The following is an 18,242-nucleotide window of genomic DNA, read 5'->3' on the forward strand; positions in this document are numbered from 1 at the left end:
TATTGCCATGCCTCACCTGTCATACGTACAGTTATGCCTCACCTGCCATACGTATACTGTCATGGCTAACCTGTCATACGTACACTGTCATGCCTCACCTGTCAGACGTACACTAACGGCCATGCCTCACCAGTCATACGTGTACTGCCATGGCTCATCTGCTATACGTACACTGTCATAGCTCACTTGTCATATGTGTACTATCATCTACCTGTCACGTCTCACCTGACATGCATATACCATCATTTGGTTATAAAGCCACTAGAGAGTCATATGCACATCTCCTGTTAAGTGTACACAGTCATCTGTCACATACAATCCACCATCTGTCATACATACACGACCATCTGTCATACATACAAGACCATCTGCCATACATCACCATGTCATACATACACCATCTGTCATATATCACCATGTCATACTTACACCATCTGTCATACACTACTACGCCATACATACATCACCTGCCATACACCACAATGGCATACATACACCATCTGTCATACATACACCATCTGTCATACATACACCTTCTGTCATACATATACGACCATCTGTCATGGTACATACATCATCTATCATGCACCACCATGTCATGCATACATACATACACCGTCACCACAACCTTCACACACTGCCTCACTGACAAACACTTTCATCACATAAACGTATTTAGCGATACTGATGTTATTTTCGGAAAGTTCTATTTTTCATTTAACTTATGCAGCCAGTTACGATTAATATTTGTCGTAAGAGTCAACAGTCTACAGTAGTCAACACTGGCCTGTTAATACTTGTGTAGGAGACTGTGCTGTATAACTTCAAGGTGGAGGGGGAGGGGGGTCAATGAATTTCAAAATGAACACCGCGACTCCTGTTGTTTCGGTCCGGTTGTCAAAATCCTTCCCTCGTCCGTTGTGTTATATTGCCTCACACAAATTCGTTTTAAGATACTTTTGGAGTGAGTGCACTGTACATACTGATTCACGATTCACTATAAACTTATATGACGATTGCACTGAACAAATATGTAAGTATGTATGTAATAACAAGTGTGTTCATATAGTGGCGTTGACACACACCAAGAGAGCAAGAGAAGGACCGTACTGCCACACTTCTTGCCTCTTATGGGTCAAAGTGCTCATGTATTGTATCAGTTTAAGACTACGAGATGAACGACCTCACTAACACGATAAAAGAATTAACACAAACACACACACCTTATAAGAACAGCCCAATCTCAACCATTGTAAAAATTATCAACTCGAAATTAATCAGTGTTTTCATGACCTGTTGAATGACCTACACCCTCCCCACCTTGTTATTATATATTATATTTGTGCCACTTATGTCACTTGTATATTTCTTGTCAATCAATTTCTCCTTTCCTCAATTATGTAACTTTCATAATCCCTGTTGACTATATTTTCAGCCCGTTGGCTGTCATGTTTTCTCAATAAACCGTTATTTATTAATTAGTATAATTATTACTATATCTACCAAGTAAACAATTTACAGAAAATCTATCAACTCTGACACTGTCATGATACAAGACACGTTCTGTTTTCACTTGTATTAACTTATTATTTTCGTTTTGCGATAGACAATGTTACTGTTTAACCACCCAGCACAATTAAGGACCCCGATGGATATAACTCTTAATTACTTTCCAGGGCCATTCTTTGCCAAACAACTTACTGTTTACCGTTTAGTATTATTTGCATACCTGTACTTTCTACAGGCATGTAAAGTACATACTGAACCAATGTGAACTTGCATGATAACTTTTCTGAATAAATACAGATCTATTATATCTTACTGCATTTTCCATCATAATACTAAGACTTTACATTAAACATTCTGCTGCGCAACATGAAGAAAGATATTTGAGTGTTACATAACTAGAGTACCGTACATAAGTTCATAACATAACCTTTTCTAATACAGTGAACAATGTCATCTGTGTAAACAAAGAAGTACACATAGAAAAAGACACAGAGCGACAGAGGTGCACTACTATAAGGCTTCCTGCAAAGTAGAGCAGTTGCCAGAGAGCGTCACTGTCCTCTGCTGACACACGCGTTTCTGTCACGAGAAACACTTCAACCAGCTCCTGACTCTTTCCTCAGCACAGCCACTTAGTTCACCACGTTGTCAGAGTGACGAAGTAGGAGAGTAATGTATAACAGATAAAAAAAAAAAAAAAACATGGGAACACAGGCTCCAGCTGTGCATAAAGTAACACAGCTGGAACTCTGGAGTTTGAAGTCATGTCCACCGCATATACAAGATTTAACCTGGGATCCGAGTCACATATTTTGCCATCGCTTACAGAAATGTCGAGTCTCTAAATTTCTAAACTAACTAAGTTTTCGTGTACTGCATTACATGCTAGCTCCAGCAATGTGAATTTCATCGCTGGTGCAATTTATCACAGAAAACGACTGATACTTGGGATGCACTTTAACAGAAATTCACCCACGGCCCACGAGCCCATGACTGTGACCAGGGAACGCTACCTCTGGACCACCAGGATACTAAAAGCAGTCCTAGACTTTGTTATATTTCACACAAAGCCTGTTCAACGAGCTTATGGCGCCATGATCCTCTAATGGGGACTACCTGTATCACGTAGGTGGTCAGAGTAACGTTTTTACCAAATCCGGCTTCGAAACATGGTGTTGATTGAAGCTAGTTTGATTAAGGAATTAAAATCAATAAACCTTAGTGATGGTCAGTTCAAAACTGATAATATGTTACATAAATTTATTTGTCAGTGGCCCAAGGTTAAAAATGCTTTGAAAACCTTTGATCTAGATGTATGATAGTTATTTAGTGGGTCCCTTATTTTTTACCTGACCTGACTAGTCACGTCACCCCCCTTCTCTTAAGCTCCTCTACGTGTGTGTTGGTGTGGGGATTAGTTGATGACATCATTATGACCTGACCTCATGTTTTTAAGGTCACCCTGTATATTTAAGCCTCTCTCTGTCCATGTAATCCAGTTGCCTCTGAAGATGTCTTGAATAAAGACGAAAGCTAAGGTGCTCCATTGTTTCCCTTTTCCCGTGTGATTTTATCAAGATTTATCTTATCCACGTTTTCATTGTGGATCTACATGACATATATATATATTTCTATATATATATATTTATATATATATATATATATATATATATATATATATATATATATATATATATATATATATATATATATATATATATATATATATATATATATATATATATATATTGATAATATCACACAGGGAAAAGGGAAACAATGGAGCACCTTAGCTTTCGTATTTATTCAAGACGATGTAAGTCAGTGATCTGTGCCCAAGTGGGCTAATCACCATAAGAAAAAATCAAAATTGGCAAGCCACTGGTTGAGTCCAATAAATAATGTCTTCGTGACACATAAACAAACAGGTTCCAAAAACAATATCGTCCCTCAATATGACTCCTTACGAATGTTCATTACAGAAAGCTGAAGACATAATGCAAGATAAATCACAATAGGAGGGTCTACGTCATAGCCCTTCAGCAAGAAACAGCTCTCCTGGGTCTCCTCATGCATGAGTTCTGGACAATTTTCAGGATCACACCAGGAAGACAACTTGCTGGGATCATCTTATTACTATGTGCAGAGTAAAGTTAATCCCGACACACTTGGTGCGTGCACTAACAGGATCGCTCTCAGGGTATATATTGTCAACTTTGCGAATTTCCAGTCACACTCGACTTATTTCTCCGCCACTGAGCAGCTACCTGTGTGGTGCCAACGTTTCTTAACTCGAGTTAACAGCAACCACTCCAACTTTTCAATGGTGAACGCCGTGAAAGTCTTCAAGAAAACCGCCCCCAATGGTACGTTGATGAGGACCTGCGTCCTTACGTGGCTGCGTGCACGTCAGCCATGATGGTACTACCTGGTACTACTCTACGTGTCAGTATGTTTGTGATAGTACACTTACTTAAATACAAAGGCATAACAAGTCCACTTTACTAAAAAAAAAACAGCAAAACTCCAATAAAAAAATATCTTAAAATATAAACCGCTCCTAAAACCAACAGCAAAAATTATCACTAGTACTTGGTGAGTTACGATACACCACACAAACTTTACACGTGTCACTCAAGGCTGACAGTAGTTGTATTGTAACTCCTCAACACTCACCTTGTTAGATATAACACAAAACCTTTCGAAAATATCTTTACGTTATGAATGCCATTTGGTGTGAGTGTTCTCTATTGGGAAATTAAACATTACTGTTTTTAAATGGGTCCGTTGTAAGCGAGCGAGTCACTTATCCTTGTGTACTGTAGTGGTATGGCATTTACACCGGTTTATTGTCTTTATCAGTCGACTATGTAGGTTTATCCTCTCACGAATAATAATAATAATAATAATCATTGTGTCTGTAAATAATATTAATAAATGTATCAGTAAATAATAATAATAATAAAAAGCACTGCGTCAGAAAAAGCAGGACGCAAGACAACCCAAAAAACTCAACAATCTAGTCCAAATCGTGACAACTGGTCACCCTGTTTCCACACCCTCGAAGATAAGGAATAATTCTGCAGGTATCATGTCAAGACCACAATAATGACATTGCTGCCTTGTCTAACTCCACCTGCTCGCAACCATTGTGTTTTTACTCGCTTTGATATTGACAAATTCATCCCGAGTGATATTTGGTTTTCTGACGAACTTTCCTCATTATTCTCGAGTTAAAATTTTACGTGATGATAAACCAGAATTTGACCTCTAGCACCTTCCTCCCGCAGGTAAGATCACCGTCTACCTAGGCCGCCGCGACTTCGTGGACAACACCTCTAGCACCGAACCTGTTGATGGCGTCGTAGTCTGTGACAATGACTACCTCCGTGGCCGCAAGGTCTTCGCCACCGTGAGTGTCTAACATTTTCTCTAACATCCGGAAAATACATTACTTTAAAATTTATCTAAAGTTTTGACATTTCATGTAGTGAAGAAGAAGCTATAAATTAAACATTTAACCCTTTGTAGAGCAGGTGGCTCCTCTCACCTGAATAAAGTCGTCCGGCATTAGCAAAAATAAATTACCCTGGTGCGCCGCTACCCTACAAAGGGTTAAATGACACGAAATAGGATATTTTCATTTACTAAGCTGTCAACAATTTTATTCTGAAATCCAATAATAGCTTCCACACACATGCATGCAAACTTTATTCCTATCCATTATTAAAACACACACACACACTTAACGTCCTTGGACTCCCTTAGGTTACGGTCACGTACCGTTTCGGTCGCGAGGAGGATGAGGTCATGGGGCTGCACTTCAGCAAGGAGATGCAGCTCACATGTCAGCAGATCTACCCGACCCATGACGACAGCAAGATGACCGAGGTGCAGGACAGGCTGCTGAAGAAGCTGGGAGGCAACGCTCATGCTTTCCATGTCAACCTTCCCGAGGAGTCCCCCTTCTCCGTCCAACTCCATCCAGGCTCTGAGGAACTGGTGAGATGTCCAACAGTTTCTTCTTGAACTGAAAACAAAACAAAAAACACTCTCAGTTATTACAATCTTTGATGTAAGAACTTTACAATTTTACAAAGGTTATAAGTGTTAGTGAGTGGAGTATAAAGCTCCTTTGAAACATCCCAGAGAATAACTCATTAAGTGCATTAATTGTAGGGCTGACTTACCCATCCCGTAGTAAAGAGGAGATTGATTTTAAACCCACCAGAGCTTTTCTGGTCTCAAACGTTGTAGTTAGATGTGAGTAAAAACTGTTTCCTCCTTCGATATTGTTCAGTTATTAAAACATTGAACTTTCAGGTTTTGAACTCGAAAACAGAAAATTTACCTTCACTTTCTAGGTCTATTATAAGGCAACATAAGTTTCTCATATTTAATTCATGATCACTAATATCGTCATAATGACCCAGGCCAAGCCCCTGGGAGTGATCTACGAGTTGAAGGTTCACGTTGCCGACAACTCTGAAGAAAAAACCCACAGGCGGAACTCTGTCGCCCTCGCCGTGAGGAAGGTGCAGTACTCCCCAAGGACCTTGTCCAACCGGCAGCCCAGCACTCTGGTTACCAAGAACTTCACCTTCTCTCCCGGCAACCTTAACATGGAGGTCACCCTGGACAAGGAGGTGTTCTACCACGGGGAGCAGATCACCCCCAGCGTAGTCATCACTAACAACAGCAAGAAGACGGTGAAAGGGATGAAGTGCTCCATTGTGCAGCACATCGAGGTCACCATGACCAACACCCAGTTCACCCGCGAGGTAAAGCCCGGCTCTGGTGCTGACCATACTTGTCCCCGGCTCTGTAGTATCAGGAAGTTGGTTTTATACATAACTTACTAGTTAACTTTCAAACTATATCTGTTTATTTGTTCACTACCTTAGGAAAACTCTACAACACCTTTCATTAATGGTCTGGTACTTGACGGCCGCCAGAACGCAGTCCTATGATAAATTCAGTCTATCTTGCCTTGTCTCGTTTTTAAAGTCTGTTTAACATCAAAATACTGTACACTCCATAACCACTTTAGCTAAAAGATTCATTTCCAATGTATAATATTTGGTGATGGTTTTGGCAGGTGGCGTCTCTGCAGACCCAAGAGGGCTGTCCCCTCCAGCCTGGTGGCCGCTTCAAGAAGGCATTCCACATCATCCCGCTCGCCTCTAACAAGAGCAAGTACGGTATCGCCCTCGACGGCAAGATGAAGGTACAGTTCACGCTGATTTTCATTATTTAGTGACTAACAATATGTGATCAACTTTTGTGTTGAATGAAATTACCTTGTCCACGACACAAAACAACATAAGATCGCTTTCAGATGGAACCAAATTCTGTCGGTGGTTCGCTTAACCTGATCTATTTTATTTCAAATATCTTCAATATCATTTACAGTATATATTTTTTTCTCCAGGACACTGACGCCAACTTAGCCTCGTCCACGGTGATGCGAGATGGTAAATGTCCCAACGACGCTCTGGGTATCGTGGTGTCCTACAGCACCCGTATCCGCCTCAACTGCGGTGCCCTGGGTGGGGAGCTGGTGGCTGACCTGCCCTTCAAGCTGGTACACCCCGTCCCTGGTGAGTATTTGTCATATCTTACGTCAAGAGTCTCAACATACGATAATGACAAAACTTTCAATAATTACGGTTTGAATATTATTTTCGGCATAAAATAACTGACAATAAATTTCAATAATATTTGGAATTTCCAGTGCCAAGGAAAGTCCCACTGAAAGCAGGTGAAATAGTTAAATGTTCCTCCCCTTCTCCCCCAGGCTCCGGCAAGGGCGAGGACATCGTATTCGAGGATTTCGCCAATCTCCGTCGTGGAGTGAGCGTTGACAACCAGCTTTAAATTGTGTCCTGACGACCTCGCTGTCAACCTGGCCTGCACGTCTTTGTCAGCAACTTGACTCATACACCCCTGTTCTCCACAACCCCATCTGTTCCGTTGTTTGCCCCTTTGCGGCACTTCCCAGATCCCGTTCACTATCGCAGTTAACTCGACCCGAACGAACGAAGACGACGGCTGAGTCTGTAATCACCTTACGTTTAGTCATTCGTGTGTAGAAAATCCAAGATGGTAATTACCTGATTACATAGCCTTTATTAAGACCTTAACCAATATATATATACGTGTATAACCACGGCCTCAAACACTGCTGCTTCACCAGTAATAACGCCCGTGACCGTACAAATATGAAGACACAGTCGACACTATCAAGGCACAGCAGCAGGAGCAACACCAAAAGAGGCCTGAGATGTTCTCCCAGAACTCACAACTCTAAGATGGTCCATAAACACACCGGAGACCATGACTACTGGTACTACCCTGTAGGCCCTGCCTTGTTGAGTCCCTCTGCATTATGTACTCCTGTATTACTCCGCTCATTGAATTATTGGAGCAAATTTACCTATCAATCTGTTATCTGCAGCTATTAGTTGTAACGTGTGAACAAAATTAAAATTAATTCATCACTACCTGTTTTAATTCAGTGATCTAAAGGTGACCATCAAAAATAATATTTTTGAAGATAATATCTCTGCGTTTCTCAGTAATACATGACCACACTATTAGTAATAACTGGACTGATGTTCACCCAAGTGTATGACCACGATATAACAAACGCGTACTGGTAGATGCCAGACAATGCTAAAACTTATTGTGGTAATATACATAATCATTCACGATTTTAAAACTTCAAAACACATGAATGATTAAAATTATCAGACATTTGACATATAATCCCAATCCCCTCAATACATCGGCCAACATGTCATGCTGTTTAGGATTAATCAGTCAATTAAGCTTTAATAATACATTGACAGTTTTACCACAAAAAAGTGATTTTGTTTTATAACTAAAATGCTATGGATATCGGTCATATATAGTAATATTGGATATTTCATTATTTTAAGATGTCGTTCACTATCATAACCTAACTTTACTTAAATTAAGTTAGGTGCAGTAATGATGAAATTGTACAGTTTCTATCACGATTATCCACATGTCATTTGAACCTCCAAAAAAATATTATCGGCATTTTGTACCTATTCTTAAAACGCCTGATGAAAATAATAGTACTGTAATAATAATAGTATTAATAATAATAATGTTTATAATAATAATAATGTTATAATAATAATAATAATAATAAAGTTTATTGAGAGAAAATAGCTGCTGAAGGGCTGAAAATACACAATGAACAGAGATTATATAAATTACTTACAGTGGTATAGTGAGTGGGTAATTGAACAAAAGCCTTCATTACAAAAAGAGGGGGAAACATAAGATGAAAACACGTGCTACAGAAACTACAGTAGCGTGGCTTGTGCCTAATGCAGCTGTGGTGTCGGACAGCTGCATGTGGATGGGATCTGTTCCAAGATAACTGGTTGGTGGTGAGGATGGTGTAGCAGCTCTGTTAGCTGGAGACATAATGAAGATCAGGGAAGCTGAGAAGGCCTCTTGATAGGTGGTTTATAGCAGCAATATAACTCTGTGGTCCAGAGATCCATTGACTTGTTTCACAGTGGATACAGTGATGGGGTTGTTATAAAACCTCACCCGAGGTTGAAAGCGACCCTTCGGGGAAGTCCAAATTTCACATATGGGTGCGAAATACCAGCCATGACCTTCATTTACCACTGGTTACTTGTTCATCGGATGTACTCACCATCCACTGATTTTCATTCTTGAAATTATCGCTTTCGTATCAGTCGTGGATTGATTATCAATTCTTGCACTGGATTCTTGGTGGGGAAGAATTGAGGGAAGAAGGTGCGAAGGGGAACGAACTGTTGACCCCCAAACAGTTGCAGTAATTAATGGTTTATTGAAAAAGTTCTGCAGCCCGAAGGCTGAAAATATACATTGGACATAAATTACTTATTACATACATTGAAATTGGTGGTTTAACAAAAACCTTCATCAGAGAAAGGTAAAGGAACATACAGTGAACATACAGATTAATGTAGGTGTTGAACAGCAAACACGTAGTGTAGTAACTCCCTCCCAAATGGTGTTAGGAGGGACCTCACGTGGTGTAGTAGTTCCCTCACAGATGGTGTTATGAGGGACCTCACGTGGTGTAGTGATTCCCTCACAGATGGTGTTATGAGGGACCTCACGTGGTGTAGTAATTCCCTCACAGATGGTGTTATGAGGGGAATCACTTGGTGCAATAATTCCCTCACAGATTGTGTTATATGAGTGAGGTGTGGTCCCAGGACTTCCTATCGTAGACGGATTAACACATCGCTGGTTTTTGTTAAGTCCCACGGGCATTTATCACTGGGTACCTGGGACCTCACTGTGTGAAGGTTAACTTGGGTACGACGCTGCTGTTGCTGTTGAGTTGTTCTCACTTACTTAAGCACTGTTCACCACTGTTCACCTCTGTTCAACACTGGTTCCATTCCTTTCCTAAATGAAATTGTAACTTCTGGTGAGAACTTGTTGATATTCCGGTGGGGGGGAGGGTTCAGGGGAGGGAGTTGGTATGGGCCAACTCAACAGTTGACCTGGCTGCTCCTAGAGGAGCGCCAGGTACGTCTTGACCCTTTAGTGGTCAAGGAAGAAGTGTGTGTGTGCTACTTAAATACAGTACAGTATATGGTGGTGAGCCATCCACACCATCAATGTATATCAATGTGGATGGTATATGAACTGTATTCCAGCCTTAGCGTACAAGATACAAATACTGGTATATCTGTTAGGCAAAATTATGCCTTGGCTAACTTATCTGCTCTCATATACTTTCAATCATATACAGTTTTCAGAAAATACTTCACTGGTGGTGAATGCAAGTGCATTATTTATCAAAATTATTATTATTTTTAATTACTGCACATGTAACACAGTAGTGCACATGCAGAATAGTACTGCACATGCAACATTACTGTACATGTGACAGAACATCTCATAAAAATTGACAACATCTCGTACATAACTGCAGACTCACCAAACTCAAGTACCCATGTATGGAGGATGACGCTGTTTCACTGCCTGACTCACGAACCCCTCTGTGAAAATACACCTGTACCTCATACCTCAAACTAAATCTATTAAACTTCTTTGTACGACCTCTTATTTCAAAGCGTGATTCAGGAACCACCCAAGAGAACTTACATCTCCAGTGTGAGTTGGTAACAAGTTTGTGTTCCATATGTGTGTGTACTGTACATAGACGAGTCCTCAATCTACACCTGCCCGATCAGATGGTCAAGAGACTGTAACACACCATGGGACAAGAGAAGGATCATCTGAATATTAGACACCCCAGCTTATTTCTCCTTAAGATTAAACTCCCTAACGCTACAAGGGAGTTAGATTAGGGTAAGGTAGGTTTGGTTCGGTTAGGTTTGAGTTTGGTTGGTTAATCTTCAGATGATATACGCTGGGGTGTCTAATTTTCAAGTGATCCCAGGTGTGTTGGCCTGTCCTAAAGAACCTGGAATTATGGTCTTTGGGACTGTTGGTTGGGCGTCAGTACCGGGAATGTTTCCACGTGATGTCATCCTTGAATGATGTTAAACAAGAGGACCATACATCACTAACCCTGCTGTACACGGTCCTTTACACACGGCATTCATGAGCCAAATTCTTCTGCCGGATAACAATTCCTTTGTCCGTCTTTGTGTAAGTCTGCTTGTAAGGACGTCTCCCGTGTTGTGGAAATACCGTAATGTATAGAAAATTGGCCCCGTAGGCAGTGTGGCCGGCATGACACTCGAACGCCTTCACTTCCCAACCACTAATCAAGGCATAAAGATATCTTTATACCTTGCCGCTAATATTAGGTACCCGTTGACTGCTCGGGACTCACCGGGTACGAGCCAGCTACCCTTAAGACAGGAGGAGTTGAATCCATTTTTTTTCTTTTTATGGGGAATAGCCCAACCGGGCACAGGTCATCAATCTTCAACTGGGCCCGGGGGGGAAGTAAAATTAGAGGAGAAAAAGGGTATGTTAATCTACACCACGAAGATGTCGGAGAATCAGCTTTTTGAAGTGAGACAGATTGTAAAAGGATGGAAACACAGAAGGCAAAGCATTCCACAGTGTGGCTGTGTGTGGTATAGCACAGGTCAGTGTTCTATGATCATAGCATAACACAGATGGCTGTGTACATTGATTATGGCATGACACGGGTTGGTGTACATTGTTAGTTTCACTACTTGTTTAACTACTGTTTTGTTGGTTATGCCTAAATACTTATATTACAAGCAAAACTCCTCGTTTTCATTCGGGTTAAGTATACACTGCAAACCATCACAGTTTGCTCTCCCTGACACGGGTAACCACCTCCCATACAATCGCGGCGGTTATTTTTTGTTCTTGCCCGGACCACCCGGAGGACTGTGGTCAATAGTAATATTAGGGTGCACAACTTTTGGACCCATGTAATAATATTATGTGCGTAAAGTACCAGGCCTCTAACTGCTTCCGTTTTGGAGCTATGGCTAGAACAGACAGACTCACACACACGTCCTATTAACATTATAGATTAATTAAAAACATTGAAATAAACATAACTCAGTTATACTGTATATCACACATATTTTTTCTTTTAATACCATATAGTTGCACAGTATGTCTCACTGCTACACGTTAGTCAAAATAGCCTGAAAACATACAAACTTATTGTGGTTATGCAATGCTACCTAAGAAGCCTAATAAATTTCTTTGTTCTCCGCTGAAAGTTTTCTTGCTTAATGCTGCTAACACACTTGAACAAGATGAAATTATAAATCGCCAGTCAAGCCTACACATACTGGTTCATAAAAAACAGGCGTTACAAAATACATACTGCTGTATATCATACAGTAGAAAAAAAACTATGCTGGACGAGATGTCAATGTGAATTATATCATATATTTCTTAAAGGAATTTTTTTTACATACTGCAACTCAACACATTTTAGATGTATACATACAAGAACATAATTGATTCTGAGAGAATTTGAAGTGTTCATCTTAAAATGGTAACTCAAAGAAAATTAAAGGCATCCTCCAGGAAAACAAATTGTGACATGTTCCCTTAACACCGTGGAATGTGGCGCGGAAGCTTAGCCTAACTAAAGCAACAGAAAGACCACTAACAGAGAATCCCTACTGCTCCCTCAGGCTGTGGTGGAAGACGAGCTTAAGGGCCACAGCAAACACAATGCTTGAAGGTAATCTCATTATTTCTGAGGTCACTGTGCGAATCCCCACACAACATGCTTCGCGCGTTAACAGGATTGCTATGTGTATATATTCTCCGCTTTGCTGATTTGCAGCCATTCCGTCCTATCTCTCGTCGGAACAACACCTACCTACAGTTTGACCTAGGTTCTATTGATCCAAAGTTGATCACAAACAACTTTTCGATGGTGAGCGCCGTGAAAGTCTTCAAGAAAACCGCCCCCAATGGTACGTTGTTCAGCGCCTGTGACACGAAGCCTCTAGTTTCCCACTTTTATTTGCATTCACTAACTGTACTGAGAATTTACATTGGTTAACAAAAGTAGTTCAAGTAATAGAATTTCAATTACATAATTATTTTTATATATTTAATTCTGAAGACAGATCATTTGTGGCACCACTTACTGCCGATTTACATTCCCGTAAGTTCTATCAACTGCCATAACACATGTGTAAGTGTTCTTTTATGCATGCTCAGTGTTGACGATCATGATGCCAGTGTTGTTAATATTATAATACAGGAGTTATAACAACCTAGAAGCGGGTGAAGAAAGATTAGTCTTTACCCTTACTGTTAACTATGATTAAATTTAATCAAAATGAAAGATTTAGTTCTGCGTACATTAAAAACGACCCAACTCGGCCGTTTATTATTGTTTGCCATTACTTTCTAGGGCCTAGACTACCGTGCACTAACAAAAGGTGATTAGCACTAAAATAACTCCTTGGAGACACCAAGTTCTTAAACGGTGATCGCCACTAACACAACTCCTCAGTGGCATATAGTTCTCAGAAGAAAAAAATATCAGAATTAATCTACAATCTTGCAAAGTGGTTCATTTGTTGGAAATTGCAGTACACAATCACGTGCAGGTTGTGGGAGCGTAAGATAAGCTTTCAAATAACGTGGCATTACGAGATCTAAACATTGTTCTCTAAGTGGCGGGATATTTCAGTTCTTGTTATTCACAATAATAGAGGTATCAAGTATTAGCTAAGTAAATATGATCACGCTACTATCATACATCTCTGTGTTACTACTGGATAACGAACTTCACATAATAAACATCATTCGTTTATTGAGAGACTCCCCAAGAAATAATCACAGTAAGTTTGTAATGAACCCGTTCAGTGTTCTCGATACTTTAGGACTTTATTCTGGCTACCTCCAGACGATTTTATTTAGCTTAGAGAAAACCTTCAGCACTGAGAAGGTTAAAGGTCAACGTAAGCGTAACAAAATTATCAATTTTTTGTGTTCTTCCCCTGAAGGAACTTAACAGTCCCGTCCCGCTGTCTGAGATAATGTACAGATATATCTAAAATTACATGACCCGTAAAATTATATATTTTGGCACCTGTAACACGTGTCTAGATCATATAAAATTAACATAACGGAACATCAATATTACGAGAGCTTTTCCTTAGCATCTAAACTTTTTTTTTCATGACAGTCTGGAACTTATGAAATTGCAAATACAATATAAACTAAGAAGTTCATATATCATGTTAAACGCAGCCACTATTAGAAAAAAAAGAGCTTATCAACAAGCCCTCCGTGTTGACAACGAGAGAAGCCTATAGGCTATAATACTACCATTTCCACTGCACCTTCACTTTGTAGTGCCAAGGGAGTGAGTGTAATCATCCTTATTCAGAATTTGTCACATCAGAAAACTGTCCGCTCTTGTCTAAGACTGTGCTTAACTGTTGGGGTATTCTTCACCTGTTGGGCGAACACCCTTGTTTTGACATAATTCTTCCTTCCACAGAGACACAAACACAAACTTTCTTATTTAATGCCGCATTTCCAGATAAGTTTTTCACAAAAGCCTCTTATCAATTTACGATTTTGAAATTCATTTCTTGTTTATTTATTATAGTGACTGACCCTCAAATAATTTTTTTTTATAATTGGTGTCTTCCATTTTTCCCGCAGGTAAGATCACCGTCTACCTAGGCCGCCGCGACTTCGTGGACAACACCTCCAGCACCGAGCCTGTTGATGGCGTCGTAGTCTGTAACAATGACTACCTCCGTGGCCGCAAGGTCTTCGCCACCGTGAGTGTTTAATAGCAAGTTTTTACTTTCTACAAAAGACCAAGTAAAGGTAGCTATAAATAGTATGCCACAGTGAGTGATTTGATTACGTGCAACAGTGGAACTATGGACCGCTTAATATGCTAGGTTCAGGATTTACTTTTTCAGTCACAAAGACATCCCTCTGTCAGTTTCACTTGAATTATCTGAAAATATTGTTTTATAATTAATCAAGCCATCCAAACCAAAGTTTCATCAGTATAAAATCAGGTATGAGATGGAAGACAGTTTTATAACCAGATGATTTACCATGCTTTAAGGGGAACTGAAACTACACAGCTTTGCTTTACGCCAATTCCTGTAAAGATCAACTTTTTCGTTTCATGTTCATCTTTTTCATTCACTATTCTTCTATTACACGGTAAAACTCCCTAATCTCCGTCTTCACACTTCCCTAATCCAAGTGTTGTTTCATCCTCTCCGCATACACCTAGTGTATAGTACATAGGCTACCCCCCCCCCCCGCCACTTTTCTTTCCTGCAGTTTAAAAACGCTTCAGGGTCTTCTTTCACTTTTGTTTTATAATTATTGTCAACTGTCAACCTATTTGTCTCCCATCTGCTGCCTTGTATCAGGCATATCATAACTGTTTACGGTGAGAACACACACACACACACACTTAACGCCCCTGGACTCCCTTAGGTTACGGTCACGTACCGTTTCGGTCGCGAGGAGGATGAGGTCATGGGGCTGCACTTCAGCAAGGAGATGCAGTTCACTAGCCAACAGATCTACCCGACCCATGAGGACAACAAGATGACCGAGGTGCAGGACAGGCTGCTGAAGAAGCTTGGTAACGATGCCCATCCTTTCTCCGTCTTCCTTCCTGAGAGCGCCCCCTGCTCCGTCCAGCTCCACCCTGGGGTGGAAGAATCCGTAAGACATTTTTTTTAACCACAAGAAAAAGTTGTTTGTCTGTAAGGATAATACTTTCCTAGAGTTAAGATTGTAGAATGATTAATTATCACTTTTGGGTGCAGTGTTTTCTTCTAAGTATTTTGATTCAAGTGATGTCTTAAATTTGCTTGTTTTCACAGTAATGTACGTTGATCAGTAAATATCAGAAAAGGTAAATACACAACCATACTAGTTAATCCAATGTGGATGGAGCCCAGCACTTATCTCTTCCCTGAGGAGTTATATTTGCGAGTCAAACACAATGGTAGTTACTGCATGTGTATAACCTTATGTTCATTGTCCACATTGCCATCACCACAAAGTCTAAACCCTTGGGAGTGATCTACGAGCTGAGGGTTCACGCCGCCGATAACTCTGAGGATGTAGTCCACAAGAGGAACTCTGTTACACTCGCCGTCAGGAAGGTTCAATACTCCCCCGTTGACCGCTACAAGCGGCAGCCCAGCACCCTTGTGTCCAAGGGCTTCACTTTCTCCAGTGGGAAGCTAAATATGGAGTTGAACTTAGACAGGGAGGTGTTCTACCACGGGGAACAGGTCACCCCCACCGTTTCCATCAGCAATAACAGCAAAAAGACGGTGAAGGGGTAGCGCCATCGTGCAGCATATCGAGGTCACCATGACTAACGCCCACTCACCCGCGAGGTAGGGACCCACCTCCATCTCAGCTAACAGCTCGTCTTTGTAGTGATCACCTTCTTACAAATCACTTACTGCATAACTAACGAAAGAAGTCATTTTAAAACCCAATTATAAAAAGTTCTTAATTATTAATGAAGGTGCAGTTGACTATCCTCCCCAACACGTCTATTAACCAAATTAGTTGTGCAGGAGACAGTGGGGTAAAAGGTTCCAAATACTGAGATTCACACATGCGAAGTGATTTATAAAGGGGAAGTTATGAAAATAATTTGATTCTCACACTGTGATTTGTGTTGCAGGTGGCCTCGTTGGAGACCAAGGAGGGCTGCCCCCTCCTGCCAGGCGACCACTTCCAGAAGAAATACTACGTAATACCCCTCTCCTCCAATAAAAATAAGTTTGGTGTCGCTCTCGACGGCAGGATAAAGGTACAGCAAACATCATGTTTATCAGTTACTATTCATTATCAGTACAATTCGTGAAACTATGTCATTGTTTTAAAGACCATGAAAAGACGAAACCCATTTAATCTTTCGGAGATGTATCCGACATTGGTCACTGACTCTGGCAGATACCTGATCCCAAATTCTTTTCTTTGCAGGATACCGATGCCAACTTGGCTTCATCCACGCTCGTGAAAGAGGGTTCTAATCCAAATGACGCTCTGGGTATCATGGTGTCCTACAGCGTCCGTGTCCGGCTTAATTGCGGTGCCCTGGGTGGTGAGCTGGTGGCTGACCTGCCCTTCAAGCTAGTACACCCTCCCTGGTGAGTATGTTGGTGGTGGTGAGTGACCTGCACCTCGTTAGAGAATGCAAATTTTTATTATTTATTTACAAGCAGTTCCCTTTAATACTGAGATCGGTTTAATTTTAAGACAGAGAAGAAGAGTAGCATTACATGTTTACGTACGAGTATACATCGGATTTCTTAAAACTTTATTAAAAATGTCTAGTTTAATTTACTCTGGTAGATAAAAAACCAATTACCTAATCGCCATCACGGTATCGGCAGTGATAATGTTGACGTCTTCATCGATCCAGCCCCAGTTTTATAATAGTATTGTCTTACACCTACAGACTCCAAAAAGGGCCAAGGTGACGAGATCGAATTCGAGGACTTTGCCCGTCTGCGTCGCGGCAAGAGTGTCGACAACCAGCTGTAAGCACTGTCCCTCTCCCCATCGCTGCCTTGTAGTCCAGTCCCACACCTCTCTTCGTCTCTCCACACTGACTCCACTTCAGACAGTTTGCTTGACACGTCGAGCAGCCCAAAACCTCCCCCATGGACTTACCACTAACCCGTTCACCATCGTAGTCAACTCAAACCGAACGAACGAAAACGAAGACGATGACCGTGAGTCTACATCACCAGCCAGCAGCATCAGTCCTGTGGCAACGTCATCCATACGGCCTAGTTCAAGATCACAGCCCAGAGTCCCAATACCAGAAGGCCTTAACTGTTTTGTCAACACAGACTTTAACCCAGGATATCAACAAGAACAACAAAGTTGTATAGTATATGTGGCTGGCGATGGCAACACCTACTTCGTGGTCCGTTATGTTCCAACACAACACAAACCTAAACAGCGAGGTTTGTGATCCCTCCATCCTGGGACCGTGACTGTTAAACATCCACTTCACGTGTCTCAATATTTTGTTTGTAATCTAATAATTTGGAACTATTGGTTTTATTGCAAATAAATTAATGACATCCAACTCCGTTGTTATTTTTCCGGTCTGGGCGACGAGAGGACAACAGGCCTGAGACTCTCCGTCACAAGTGTTAAGACTCCAACGCTGGGCCTGTGTACACGTGTATTTAACTATAATTGAAAAAAAAGGAATATCACAGCAAACACAT

The 18,242-nt window shown here is 40.9% G+C and overlaps 1 protein-coding gene and 1 pseudogene across 1 annotated transcript; both read left to right on the top strand.

The window, feature by feature from the left end:
- Positions 1–3,568: 3,568 nt before the first annotated feature.
- LOC121877597 (arrestin homolog) lies at positions 3,569–8,009 on the top strand. Its single transcript, XM_042383398.1, has 7 exons — positions 3,569–3,875; positions 4,800–4,921; positions 5,278–5,511; positions 5,943–6,290; positions 6,608–6,736; positions 6,941–7,109; positions 7,307–8,009. The coding sequence occupies exons 1-7, from the start codon at positions 3,584–3,586 to the stop codon at positions 7,384–7,386; spliced, it is 1,374 nt and encodes a 457-aa protein (XP_042239332.1). The 5' UTR covers positions 3,569–3,583; the 3' UTR covers positions 7,387–8,009.
- A 4,730-nt stretch (positions 8,010–12,739) lies between these two features.
- Positions 12,740–18,097, top strand: LOC121877603 (annotated as a pseudogene).
- Positions 18,098–18,242: the final 145 nt, after the last annotated feature.

The sequence above is a fragment of the Homarus americanus genome, unplaced genomic scaffold (assembly GCF_018991925.1).
Source record: "Homarus americanus isolate GMGI-L3 unplaced genomic scaffold, GMGI_Hamer_2.0 scaffold33468, whole genome shotgun sequence".
Taxonomy (NCBI): Eukaryota; Metazoa; Arthropoda; class Malacostraca; order Decapoda; family Nephropidae; genus Homarus; species Homarus americanus.

What these genes read in the sequence shown, in the direction of transcription:
- LOC121877597 (XM_042383398.1), top strand. Translation starts at nt 3,584, where the DNA reads ATGAGTTCTGGACAATTTTCAGGATCACACCAGGAAGACAACTTGCTG. An exon ending in GCCGCAAGGTCTTCGCCACC is followed by an intron (nt 4,922 to 5,277) that starts GTGAGTGTCTAA and finishes GGACTCCCTTAG; the next exon opens with GTTACGGTCACGTACCGTTT. An exon ending in CCCTCGACGGCAAGATGAAG is followed by an intron (nt 6,737 to 6,940) that starts GTACAGTTCACG and finishes TTTTTTCTCCAG; the next exon opens with GACACTGACGCCAACTTAGC.